The sequence below is a fragment of the Mus pahari genome, chromosome 14 (assembly GCF_900095145.1).
Source record: "Mus pahari chromosome 14, PAHARI_EIJ_v1.1, whole genome shotgun sequence".
NCBI classification, from domain to species: domain Eukaryota; kingdom Metazoa; phylum Chordata; class Mammalia; order Rodentia; family Muridae; genus Mus; species Mus pahari.
Window position 1 is genome coordinate 15,121,486 of NC_034603.1, and position 12,521 is coordinate 15,134,006.

The following is a 12,521-nucleotide window of genomic DNA, read 5'->3' on the forward strand; positions in this document are numbered from 1 at the left end:
ATAAGCTCTGTAAAAATTCAGGTCGGGGTCGAACTCCTCTACCCCTGCGTGGCGTATGAGTTTCGACCCCAGCATGCTGGCCTGAGCTCTTGTCTTGTCCTGTCTTCAATAAACTTCCTCGTGTGTTTACAGCAAGTCGGTCTCAGCGTCCTACTGGGTGCTCGTCCTTCCCGAGACTGGAGCAGGGGGCTCCCTTCGGGGATCTTTCAGACAAGTACCTTCCCAAGCTACAAATTTTTTCTATAATTTTGTTTACAATTCCCAGGCTCAGCCCCTACTTTGTTATTGTTTTGTTTGGAGTTCCAGATACAGAACCTAAGGCTTCAGGGATGCTAGACAAATTTCTACATTCCCTACGACACTCTTTTTTACAGATTTAAGTCTATGTGTTTGCTTGTAATATGTGTATGTGTGATGAATATGAGTTTATTCTTATGTGGGTCACTGAACTTCAGTCAGGTAAGTAATATAGTTTCAGAGCTATGAAATGATGCTCAGAACTTTGTTGCCTTGTCCCCAATGCTCTTATGTCATTTTTTGCACACTCTATGACCGGCTTCTTCTGGCTTCCCTAAGTTGTCTCCAAGGCAGTATTGCTAGGCAGCCAGAAAAAGCAGTCTGTAGGTAGAGGCACTTCACTTGCGAGCCTGGCCACTCCCTAGAACTTACAGAGAGGTATAAAGAGATACTCTTTCCACATGTTTGTCCTCTGACAAATTCATCATGGTATGTATACCTGCTACGTACCATATGAACATACACACACAATAATAAATACAGTTTTAAAAATTAAATTAAACACAAAAGACAAATAGATGAATGAATTATAAAACTAGAAGCAGAGAAACTACAGAATAATGTTCTTAATGAAAAGTTATATATAGAGGTTAGCACTGATTCCTATTGTCAGTGTAAACCCTAAGTAAGAGGAGAAGAGGAACAATACCAGAAGCCAGGAAGTCCTTAAAACCCACTCTTTGAGTCAGTGCAAGAAAATAAGGATGTCTACAACAGGAAGGACAATATAAAGCCCAGAGGTGGTGGCACATGCCTTTAATCCCAGCATTCAAGAGGCAGAGGCAGGCAGATCTCTGTGTGTTTGAGGCTAGTCTGGTCTACAGAGCAAGATCCTGGGCTACGCAGAGAAAACCTGTCTCAAATAACAAAACAACAAGAGAGAGAGAGACAGAGAGAGAGAGAGAGAGAGAGAGAGAGAGAGAGAGAGAGAGAGAGAGAGAGAGAATGTAGTAAGTCCCACGGGCTTGCCCTTTAGACCAGATCCCACCACTCTGAGAAGATGAAGCCACACCTCTGCTGCTCTCTGAGACACAGTTAAGCTGTTCTGTGTCCCCCGATTTATGGACCTAACCAAGACCTGGCTGCTCTGTCCTCTGTCACTTGTGCTATGGTGAACTAACTCATACGACAGGATGCTCACTTCCATGACTGAAAGGCTATAAAGTCAGACTTGCCCTGCGCTCTGGGGGTTGGGCTCAGGTCCTCAGGAGGGCTGCTGAGGTCATTGTGAAGGCTGTTGTCTGAAGAGGATGCTCGGCCTGCCCTGCCTTTCATCTCTCTCTCTTCCTCCCTAGCACGCACTCATTCGTGCTCTTAGTGAAGCTCCTCTCCAGGTTTTACAGAGAAGCCTCCCTTCCCTCTCAGCCTCCTCATATCCTGTTGAGATATGGACTCATACAGTGAGTGTGAGTGTGTTGTGATATGGACTCATACAGTGAGTGTGAGTGTGTCTCGATATGGACTCATACAGTGAGTGTGAGTGTGTTGTGATATGAACTCATACAGTGAGTGTGAATGTGTTGCAATGTGGACTCACACAGTGAGTGTGAGTGTTTCACGATATGGACTCATACAGTGAGTGTGAGTGTGTCACGATATGAACTCATACAATGAGTGTGAATGTGTCGCAATATGGACTCGTACAGTGAGTGTGAGTGTGTCACAATATGGACTCATACAGTGAGTGTGAGTGTGTCACAATATGGACTCATACAGTGAGTGTGAGTGTGTCACAATATGGACTCATACAGTGAGTGTGAGTGTGTCGCAATATGGACTCATACAGTGAGTGTGAGTGTGTTGTTTCTGTCTCATGTTCTCCTTCCCAACTCGTGGCCTTGAGGCTTCCTCATTCTAATAAAGTTCATCGGAGAAAATTGTGTGTCAGGGTCTTTTATAGGCTCGTCACTGCTGTCCATCAGCTAATACACTGGCAAATGACCAGTGAGCAGGAGTTGGAGGGAAACACTGTTCTGTCAGGACATTTCAATTTCTTTAATAACAGGTTTTGTGATATGATGTGAGACATACTTCAGAAACCTAAGATAGGGACTAGCAAGATGGCTCAGCAGGTAAGAACATTGACTGCTCTTCCAGAGGTCCTAAGTACAAATCCCAGCAACCACATGGTGGCTCACAACCAGCCATAATGAGAGCTGACTCCCTCTTCTGGTGTGTCTGAAGACAGCTACAGTGTACTTATGTATAATAATAAATAAATCTTTGGACTAGAGCAAGCAGGGACTGAGCGAGCGGGGCCAACCAGAGCAAGCAGAGGTCCTAAATTCAATTCCCAACAACCACATGAAGGCTCACAACCATCTGTATAGCCACAGTGTACTCATATATACAAAATAAATAGATAAATCTTAAAATAAAAACAAAAACAAAACCTAAGGCAGGGCAGGGAAGAGAGTAGCTCCCCACTTATACCTGTGGCCTGTGCTCAGAAGGTCAGCTGACCACTGTTGAAGGCAGCTCATCTGCACAGCAGCACCCTGCGTTGCCTGCTTCAAGGTGACAGGTTTACACAGTTGAGAAAGGGTGTTTTAATGTCCTCAGGTGTAATTACAGACTAGAGGACTCACTTCACTTGCAAGAAATAAACAAAGAAAATTTACCTGGTTTAACTTCCAACAAATAGTCCACAAAATAGAACGCTCCAGGTATCTCCACTACACAGCAATAGGGTCCACCATCACTCACAACAGTGTTCTCTATGGTCAAGGACACATTTCCTTCTGAAATATTCCCCTTTAGCTGGTATCGACTGTTCCTCTGATGTGTGACCTTATATCCATTGGTCCAGATAAGTGACCTTATACAATAAGAATAGCGGCATTCTCCTAGGCCCCAACACGCAGGAACAATTCCACCAAGGTGTGTTGAATAAATACACGGAAGTGTGACAGGGTGACCCGCCAGCCCCTGCACTGCTGTATAAGAATCCACAGGACCTGTGATTTTTAAAAAGGAAAGGGAAAAGAAAGGAATAGTTAATATTCAACATTTCCCCTAACTTTTGTTTTTAATTCATTTCAGAAAAAGTCTGGGGTGGGAGAGCCAAGTGGAATTGAACTTCCGAAAGAGAAGTGCTGAACAGCTCCACCCTTGCTTATCATTGGTGTTTGTGTGTGCTTGTGGGTGCGTGCGCGCGTGTTCCTTTGTGTTTGTTGGGGACATACAGAGAATTACAACTTTTGTAATTCTTTTGTAATTACAAGTTTTGTTCTTACTTTGTCTTTTCAGACAGGGCCTCACTTTGTAGCCTTGGCTGGCCTGGAACTTGCAGCAGAAATCAGGCTGATTTTCAAACTCCCAGATCTCCTGCTGCCTCTACCTCCCATATCCTATATTAAAGACCCATTTTTACGGCTTGACTTTGAAGTCTCTAAACATTTTTTTCTACTGGCATAGTCTTCCTTGGTGTGATTACTTGATAGATGCATCTGTAAACAAAACAATGTATTCTGTGGGATAATATTCACCCTGCTTCATTTCATCTTTTTGTTCTTCAGTGTGTTGTGTGTTTCTTTTGGACACGGGGTCTTGCCAAACTCCTCATCTGGTTTAAGATCAAAATCCTCCCACCTGACTCAGGAGTGCTGGGTGATAAGCATGGGCCACAGACAGCAGCTCAAACGTTTCATTGTTATACATTTAAATCTCTTTATTTCAGAAGCTGGGCACATGAGTAATGCTTGTGTACCCAAAACTCCCTTTTATTCCCAGAACCTGGGAGGTGGAGGCAGAAGATGAGAATTCCAGGGCGAGCTTCACCTAACCAATGAGTTTAAGACAGGCCTAAGCTTTGGAGACCCTGTCTGAAACCATCCCCTCCCCTCCCCCACAGTGCTAAAGTCTAGAAAAATCACTGAGCCCCACCCTCACATCTTCTAATCAAAGAGCAGAGCCAAGGCCTTGTTTATATAGCATCAATGGCTTCATAACATAACTTTAGTAACTTCAAAGAGAATTATCAGAAAGGATTTTAGGACACTATCAGGACCGGCTGAGGCTTGTTCTGGATCTTATGATTGGCCATTTGCAAAAAAATAAAAATAAAAATAAAACAAATTATTCCCCCTAAGTGGTGATCTCTCCTTATATGTTGGTGACATCCCCAGAAATCAAACAATACGCACCTGTAAAGAACAATACACACCTGTAAAGAAAGGCTACATAATTACAGAATATGCAGCCAATCACTTAATGATGCAGTTTTGAAAACTGAAATAATTAACTATAATTCTTATGGAAATGATGAAATAAAATTCCTAATTCCAATAGCTTCCAAGGTGGCCTTTAAAACAGTTCTGTGGGCCTACGATGTAGCTCAATGATACAGTGCTTGGCTATCCTAGGCTAGCTCCTGTGTTAGATTCCCAGCACAGAGAGAAACAAATAAGCAATAAAATTACAAAACAATGAACTGTGTGAGACTCACTGATCATTGATATGGAAGACTAGGGTCTGAGCTTCTCCATGACCTGAGAAAGTACTTTCCTTGTTGTGTAAAATGACGAAATTTCTTGTTGGACACTCGTTACTTAATTTTACCAAGTGCCTTTCGTAGAATCACAAATATATGCTATTTTAATTAAGTCATAAAAATATATTGTATTTTGCATGAGTTATCTAAGCTCTTAGGAGTTAGAGGCAGGGGGATCAAAAGTTTGAAATGATCCTCAGCTACCTATGGAGTCTGAGGCTAACCTGGACTAACATAGCCCCTGTGTCAAAGGCAATTGTATTCTTCCTTCTTTTGCCCTGTTAATGAAATGTTTTGAATTAGAATATTTTTAAAGTGCCATAATGTGTAAATAAATAAAAAGGCACAAAGAGATGTGATGAAGGCTGACTTTGACTAGCCTCTTACTTGGAAAGCATGGTGATTTTTTTTTTTATTAATCTTTGACAATAACATACAGTCATGTGTACTCCATAATACTTCTCAAACACATGCATGCATGTGTACTCATGCTTGCTTGTCCATCACATGCATGCACCCCTTGCATTACATGTTCTTGTGGATCATGTTTATTTAACCTTCAGTTTTGAAATCCATACATGTTAAGGGAGTTCTTTGGACCTACAGTTTACCCAGGTTCTCTGCTCATTACATAACCCATGATCAAACAAGCACGAGGTTTGTCATCTCTCCTGCCACCTCTAGACTTCTCAGCACCCCCAGCCCATGGACTCNCTTACCTGGGAGAAGCAGTATGAGGCCNGAAATGAAGACTTGAAGCTGATTCATGGTACTGACCTGAAGGACAGTGACAAGACACTCNGGTTAGCTGTGGCATCAGCACACTATGTCTGATCAGGGCTTCACCCTGACTGTATGAATCCCACAGGCCTCTCTGCTAGGGTACCCTGTCCTCCCAAACACACTCTTCCTTCCTGGTCCTTCCTGACACAGAGCCATCCAAATGACTTCTAGCCAGGACACAAATAAGGCAGCAGACAGAGAAAACTGAGGGCAGACATTAGACTGTGTTCTCTGGGTAGAACTCTAAGCCAAGGCCAGCCTTCTAATGGCAAAGACACACTTGCCCTCAGAGGACATAGATGGTACTGTTTCTGCTCAGAGCCATACTGGTTGGTCCCTTAACATCAACTACTTTAAACACAAGATGGACTGAGCTAGAATGCAGACACACATGGTGACTGAGATCACAACTTCCTGAGGGATGTCTAGAGACACCTAGAAAAGCACTGGCTACAGATCCAAACTTTAGATCCATAGAGCCCTCACAGCTAGTGTTCTTCTTAGGTAAAATCGCACTAATGTTTGCTCAGCTTCTTGGAGCATCTGCTGTGAAGGAGACCCTGAGCTATTTACCGACAGGCACCAAATACTCAAGGAACCCCAGGGCAGCTACTTTTAAGCCCATTTACGGAGAATGCTACATGTCTTCATATTCCAAATTCTAGATTTCAGCTTCTGGTTCTTAATTGCTAAACCATGAAAACATGAGTAAGCCTGCCTAGTACTTCATTAACTCCATTCTGGCCAGAAGATTCTCTGACTTCCTGTCAGAGAGGAAAGGAGGCTTTTACCAGTCTTAAAGATAGCCCTAGCTATCATGAGGCCACCATAAGCTTAGCATCCTGGCCTGGGGTCCTGCACCAATCATAGTAACAGACTCTGCACTGAAGAGGCGATCAGAAAACCAGCACTGGGAACTGGTAGGCAAACACTGAGAATGTTCATGGACATTAGATAATTTTAGAATGTAGAAAGCCCATGAAACATAACTATGTTACTTTTACATATACAAATAATAGTCATAAAATGGTACCAACCATTCTGTCCCTTGAAGGGTTCTATTAAGGTAGGTAGGGTCATGGAAAGGGGCATTCATTGTCTCTCAGAGTTGGCTACCATTTGGCATGAAATAACTCTCACTGAGGTGTCTCACAGGGCCCATTCTCTCATAAATTGAGCAGAACAGACATTGATGGTGAATGGCTCTGTACGTTCCCAAAGGTAACCTTCTCGCCTTCTGTAATTCAACTGAGTAACTAGGGGAGATCTACCGTGCTGTAAGCCTCTTGCTGGTTGCTTGGACTCCTTTTACTTTTGTATTTACATGTTTGAGAGGAACACTTGAGTCCATCCCAAAGATCAGACTTTGAGTTGTGGTTCCTGTTGAAGCCAGCCCTGTGAAGATACTGCAGGGAGATGGTGGAGGGAGATAGAACTCTGTGTTTCAAGAGCCATAACAAACATTACTTCTCAAATGTCTTCTCAGTAGTCATTTGCTACCAACCCCTGTATGTCACCTAACATCCTGTGACAGTCAGAAAAACTTCTGACATGTACTGTTACATTTTCACACAGCTAGCTTCCTCCCACCCTGAAGCTAAGACTTTTAGAAGATCTGAAGTCTGTAGAAGAGATTTTGAGTGGCTAGGTGGTGGCTATGCCATTAATTCCACTCTATGGAAGCAGAGGCAGACAGATCTCAGTGAGTTTGGAATAAGGGATCTATTTTTTATGATTTTTAAAGATTACATGTGAATAGTTTTGCCAGGGCATACATGTGGTCCGAGGACAGCCATGTGGAGGAGGTTCTGGCCTTCTCCTTACAGGCCTTGGGGGTTGAACTAAGGATTGGTGGCAAGTGCCTTTATCTGCTGAACCATCTCATGGGCTCAAGGGCTGGCTCCATTCTGCATTGTCAAAAGACAGGGGAATAAATGCTAAAGTGTCTCACACAGAATTGACACACATCTTATTCATTTGGACGACAAAACGTTTCCATTCTAGTTGTACTACAGCCTAAGGCTACCAAACATCAATGTCAAACAGAAGGATTTTTGAACAGATTTTTATTTCAATGCAGTTATAACTAATAATCTGAGGATGGAGGAGTGTGAGTCACACCAACAGGAGTGTAAAATATCCAGAATTGTGCAAGCATCTTACACGAATGGGTAAGTGAACAGCTAACAAATAAAGTCACAAACAATGAGACCGATTGTAAATGTATAATCAGACCAGGACATGTCCCACTGACAACCCTAGCTCATAGCTCTCTCAAGGGATCCCAATTTCTTGCCCAGAGGATTTTATAAATTCTCACTTATCTGGTCCCTGCCTTGGTCATAACCACCTGCCCCAAAGCCAGGAGAGCTTCCTTCCCAACTCATCACTTCATGTCTTTTCCAGATGGCATTTGTCTTACGCTTTTTCCTTAACCCACACAGCCTTTACTTTTTCTTTTTCCTGACCCTGGGTTAAATGTCTCAGACATTCTCCCTGTATCAGCTTTGATTTAAAACGAGTGAGATTTGGGGATGATGGCTCCTATCTGTGTGCACAGTACTCATAAAGCTGAGGCTGGAGGGTTGCCATGAGCTTAAGGGCAGCCTGGACTACCTACTAAGTACCAAGCTAGCCAACACTATAGAGTAACTATCAATAAAGTGAAGAGCAAACTATAAAAGGCCTGGTGGCAAACTTCTGCAATCCTAGCATAGGAGAGGCTGAAAGGAGGATTATCAATGCTTGTGCTAGCCTGGGCTACAAGAGGTAAAAATAAAAAAATAAAGAACCAAAACCAAAGCAAATGACAGGACATGCTGAGAGCCGAAGAAGAACAGGTGAGGGGCAGATTGCATCAGCAGTGAGGATGTGAAGAAGGTGGGAGCTGAGGAGTAGAGGCATCCAATAACCAAATCCTCAGGGTTAAAGCTCCCCACACTAGCCCATGGGTTCCCACAAGACCAGACACTGATCCCTGTCATTTGCAGAGGACAGAGTACAGTGGAATGTCTTATTGTGCCTTCTCCTTAGGTGATGGAATTTTTCTTGGTCAACATGAGTTTTGTGGTCTTCCTGAGTCACTGCATTTTAGGGTCAACTTTGACATCCCATGAAGGTTACTCACCACCCACAGGGCAGCACTTTCAGGTGACAGGATTCAGTGACCATCACTGAATTCCCAGAACCTCACTAAAAAGCTTATTCGTGTATTCGTGGAAAAGTGGGGACAACATCCTGCCAAAGCACACACTCAATTGAGTCTCTGTTCTTGCTTACTGCAGCCCTCTCTGGAATAGTGCACTGGCTTGAACTCCCTTACTCTCCCCCAAGGCCATACCCCGATGCTACCCCTATACTACTAGGTACTCACTGCATGCACTCCATTGTACCCTAATTCCATGAGCTTCTGCTAGGTCTCTCCATCTATAACCAGAATCCTGAAACCCCTTCCTGAGTGGTCTCTTTATGTCCCATAGTCATCTGCCTGCCAGCCCTGGCTGCTGTGTAAGCCCGCCATTCCCCTTAACTTACCACTCACACTAAAAATGCCAACATGGGGCTGAAGAGGACTCAGCAGTAAAGAGGGGCTACTACCCCTGCAGTGGACCTGAGTGTGGCTCCCCGCCCCAGCCTCAGGTGACTTGCATCACCCTTAGCTCTAGTTCCAGAGAATCTGGCAGTTGAGAAGGCTTCTGCATTTATATGCACACGAGCACACAGTCACACATATATGCATAGAATTTTAAACGATTAAGAAACCAGAAAAATAAATTTATAAAGTAATCATGTTTGCTCTATCAAACCTACTATCATATTAAAATTTTGCTCATTTCACATTTATTATATAGCTACAGTATATTATCTATGATTGTATGAATTTTGTATATACCAATGAATCAAAGACCGGGTCTCAAGCAGGTTGTGTCTTTGTGAGAAATCAATACATTAAGAAAAATGTATAAACATTTAACTCACTATATACGTAAGAGAGGATAGAGGGTCCATGCCCAGTCAGTCATGGCATAAGTCTGCAGAGAGTTCTCCTAACCATGCTGGATGGACNAGTGATCAGAGTCGGGAAAAGACAAAGAAAGCATCCAGCAAGCTCAGGGGGCTTGGGCNGCAGTGCTGGGGGGATGGGTGCCTCTTACCCTGCACTGTCAGCCTTAGATGTCTTTCTACCACTGTCACACAGAAGGTATCTGAGCAAGGCTGAAGAGGGTTAGCCAACCAGAAAGGGCTGTGAGGGGAGGAGAGAGAGGGGGCAAAGTTTCAGATGCAGGGGAGTGCCTGTGACAGGGGGGATGGCAGGGCAGCTGGGACAGTGAGGAACAGCCATGGAGAAGACCTGGGAAGGGTAGGGACAGGCCTCAGGAGCCACTTTGTGAGGACTCTCTTATCCCCGAGGACACAGAGAGTCACTGGTTGGATGTGGTTGTCCCAGGAGCTGGTGCCCTCTGAGGACAGCTGTGACTGCTAGGCTGACAAGCAAGGACACCTTAGAGTCTTTGCAGTGAGAGTTCACTGTGGAAGAGACAATGAAGGAATCACAGACTCTCAGTCTGTGGGCTCAGAAGGCAGAGCACAGTGGGCTTCCTGTAGGCTGTCTGTCTGCAGAGGATGAGTTACTCAGGCCTGGGCTGTGCATGAGGGGAGGGGCTATCAGCAGTGGAGGAAAAAGCTCCTCCCTCCACAGGGTTCGGAGAGATGTTAGAGGCTCTTTTTCCTATTGAGTGGGAGATATCTTTGGAACCACATAAAGAAGGAAGGTCTAGGTTAAAGATGCAGCTTGGGAAGAACTGACTTATAAATGGTCTTTGAAAGTCGGAAGCTTGACTTCGGTACTCTGCTGGAAGCTGTGCTGTGGGAGGAATGCTTTTGCTGAGGTGTACACGCATGTGTGTGTGTGTGTGTGTGTGTGTGTGTGTGTGTGCCAAGGCCCTGGGGTGTTCTGGGGATGGCGTTTTATGAATAGGCAACAGAAAAGAGTTGCCTACACACAGCCAGAGCAGCCCAAGTTGAAAGAGGAGCATAAAGACAAGGGGGTCCTGAAAGTCAGGTCAGACGAAAGCAGAGGAACTGGCAGCATTAACTTGGTCCTGGTGACCTTGCAACTGCATGGCCAGTGTCCTTCCCAGGTTGGAGACATCAGTGGAAATGAATGTAAGGAAGAAGACAAGGTGATGGCTGGAAACCCAGAAGACTTTTAAGGTGCTGGGATCTGAAGCCTATCTTTGCTACTTTGTAATTCTTCCTTCCACCCTTTATCCCCCACTACCCCTCAATCTGGACTCTAGTTTTCATATACCATATGGAATGTTCCCAGAATTCCAAATGTCACACAATCACAGAACCTGCAGCTGGCAAAACCATGCCTCTGTTAGAGCAGGAGGCAAGTCATAGGCATGTTGAGGCCAGTCTCAGGCAGCCTGATAGCCCCACACCTGGAATTAAACTGGCCAGGTTTCGTGGCACACACCTTAAATCCCAGCATTTGTGAGGTAGGTGGATCTCTGAGTTCAAGGCCAGCCTGGTCTACAAAGTGAGTTCCAGGGCAAGTATAGAGAAACCCTGTTTAAAAAAACCAAACCAAACAAAAGCATAAAGCATTTTCTTATGATATTTTTGTGTGTGTTTTTTCTTAAAGAAACACAAATTCCAAAATTGTCACTATACTAAGCAGTTGATGTCTAAGCAGCTGATGTCTAAGCAGCTGGACATGACTCAAGATCCCTAAGGCTGTTTGACCTTGACTGAGTAGAAGAACTTGCTGATTGTGGAGGGATAGAATACTGACCGGCAGAGCCAAAGCTATCTCGGTATCTTAGATCGTTGAATAGCCATTAGCTACTGAGATTGGCTTCTAACAACTTCTTGACTATTAAATGAAACTTGAAATGTAGCCTGGGTTGGCTTCAGCTAGCTTCATCTGCTCTGAGGCTGGGCCATATCATGACCGAAATTTCTTTGCTTCGATGTAGCTCTCACCTCATGGCACACCAGTGTGGTTGGTTGGTTGATTTATTCATTTATTTTGGAAGGGCTGATCTGGAATGCTTTCAATCTCAGGTTGGTCTCTCACAAATAGAGATCCTCCTGCCTCAGAAGGCTGGGATTACAGGCATGACCCAACACACCCAGCCCTCCCTCTGTGCTTTGTACAAACACTGATCCTTCACTATCATTTCTGGGACAGTCAAAGTCCGTGTTTGACCTGGTAGCACAGGCTCTAACCCCAGCTTCTCAGGAGGCTGGGGCTGGAGGATCGTGGGCTTCAGGCCTGCCTAAGCTACCCGAGCAACTTCTCTAAATAAAACATGGGGAAATGGGTGTGGATGACTGGAGTTAGAGGCCAGTGGCAGAGAGACCCTGTTTCCATCTTTTGCAAACACACACAAAATAGTGATTGCAACAGAAAGAGTCAGTTACGGTGCAGCACATGCCTTCGTTCCCAGAACTAGGAAGGAATGAGGTTATGCAGTTCTCTGAGTTCCAGGGCAGTCTGATCTGCATAGTAGGTTCTCGGGCAGCTGGATCTACATAGTAAGATGCTATTGCAGCACACGCGCGCGCGCGCGTGCACACACACACACACACACACACACACAAATAATAATTGTAGAATAAAATGAACTTCACATAAATTTTCCACAGTGGAATGTCACTCAGGGTTATTTGATGTCCCAAACCCACGGTCACTCAAACTTGGATCAAAATCAACTCTTTTATCACCACCTTAGAGAAGAGCCTGTATTTTTATATAACTGAAGTTATATATGCACAAACACACACACAAATGTGCACACTCAAATGGAAAGAGATAGGTAGGGTAGCAGGCCATGATAAAAAGGTTTGATTTTTTTTTTTTTTTTTTGATTTTTTGAGAGAGGCTTTCTCTGTATAGCCCTTGTTGTCCTGGAACTCACTCTGTAGACCAGGCTGGCCT

The 12,521-nt window shown here is 44.3% G+C and overlaps 1 protein-coding gene across 3 annotated transcripts in view; it reads right to left on the reverse strand.

The window, feature by feature from the left end:
- The window catches only part of LOC110332466 (T-cell immunoglobulin and mucin domain-containing protein 2-like), a 34,253-nt gene that overhangs the window by 19,733 nt on the left and 1,999 nt on the right, over positions 1–12,521 (reverse strand). For all 3 annotated transcript variants that reach the window (XM_029546241.1, XM_029546240.1, XM_029546239.1), the window contains exons 2-3: positions 5,509–5,566; positions 2,919–3,254 (exon numbers count right to left, since the gene is read on the reverse strand). In XM_029546241.1, coding sequence (XP_029402101.1) covers positions 2,919–3,254; positions 5,509–5,557 — 385 coding nt within the window. In that variant the 5' untranslated portion in view covers positions 5,558–5,566. The remainder of the gene's footprint in view (positions 1–2,918; positions 3,255–5,508; positions 5,567–12,521) is intronic.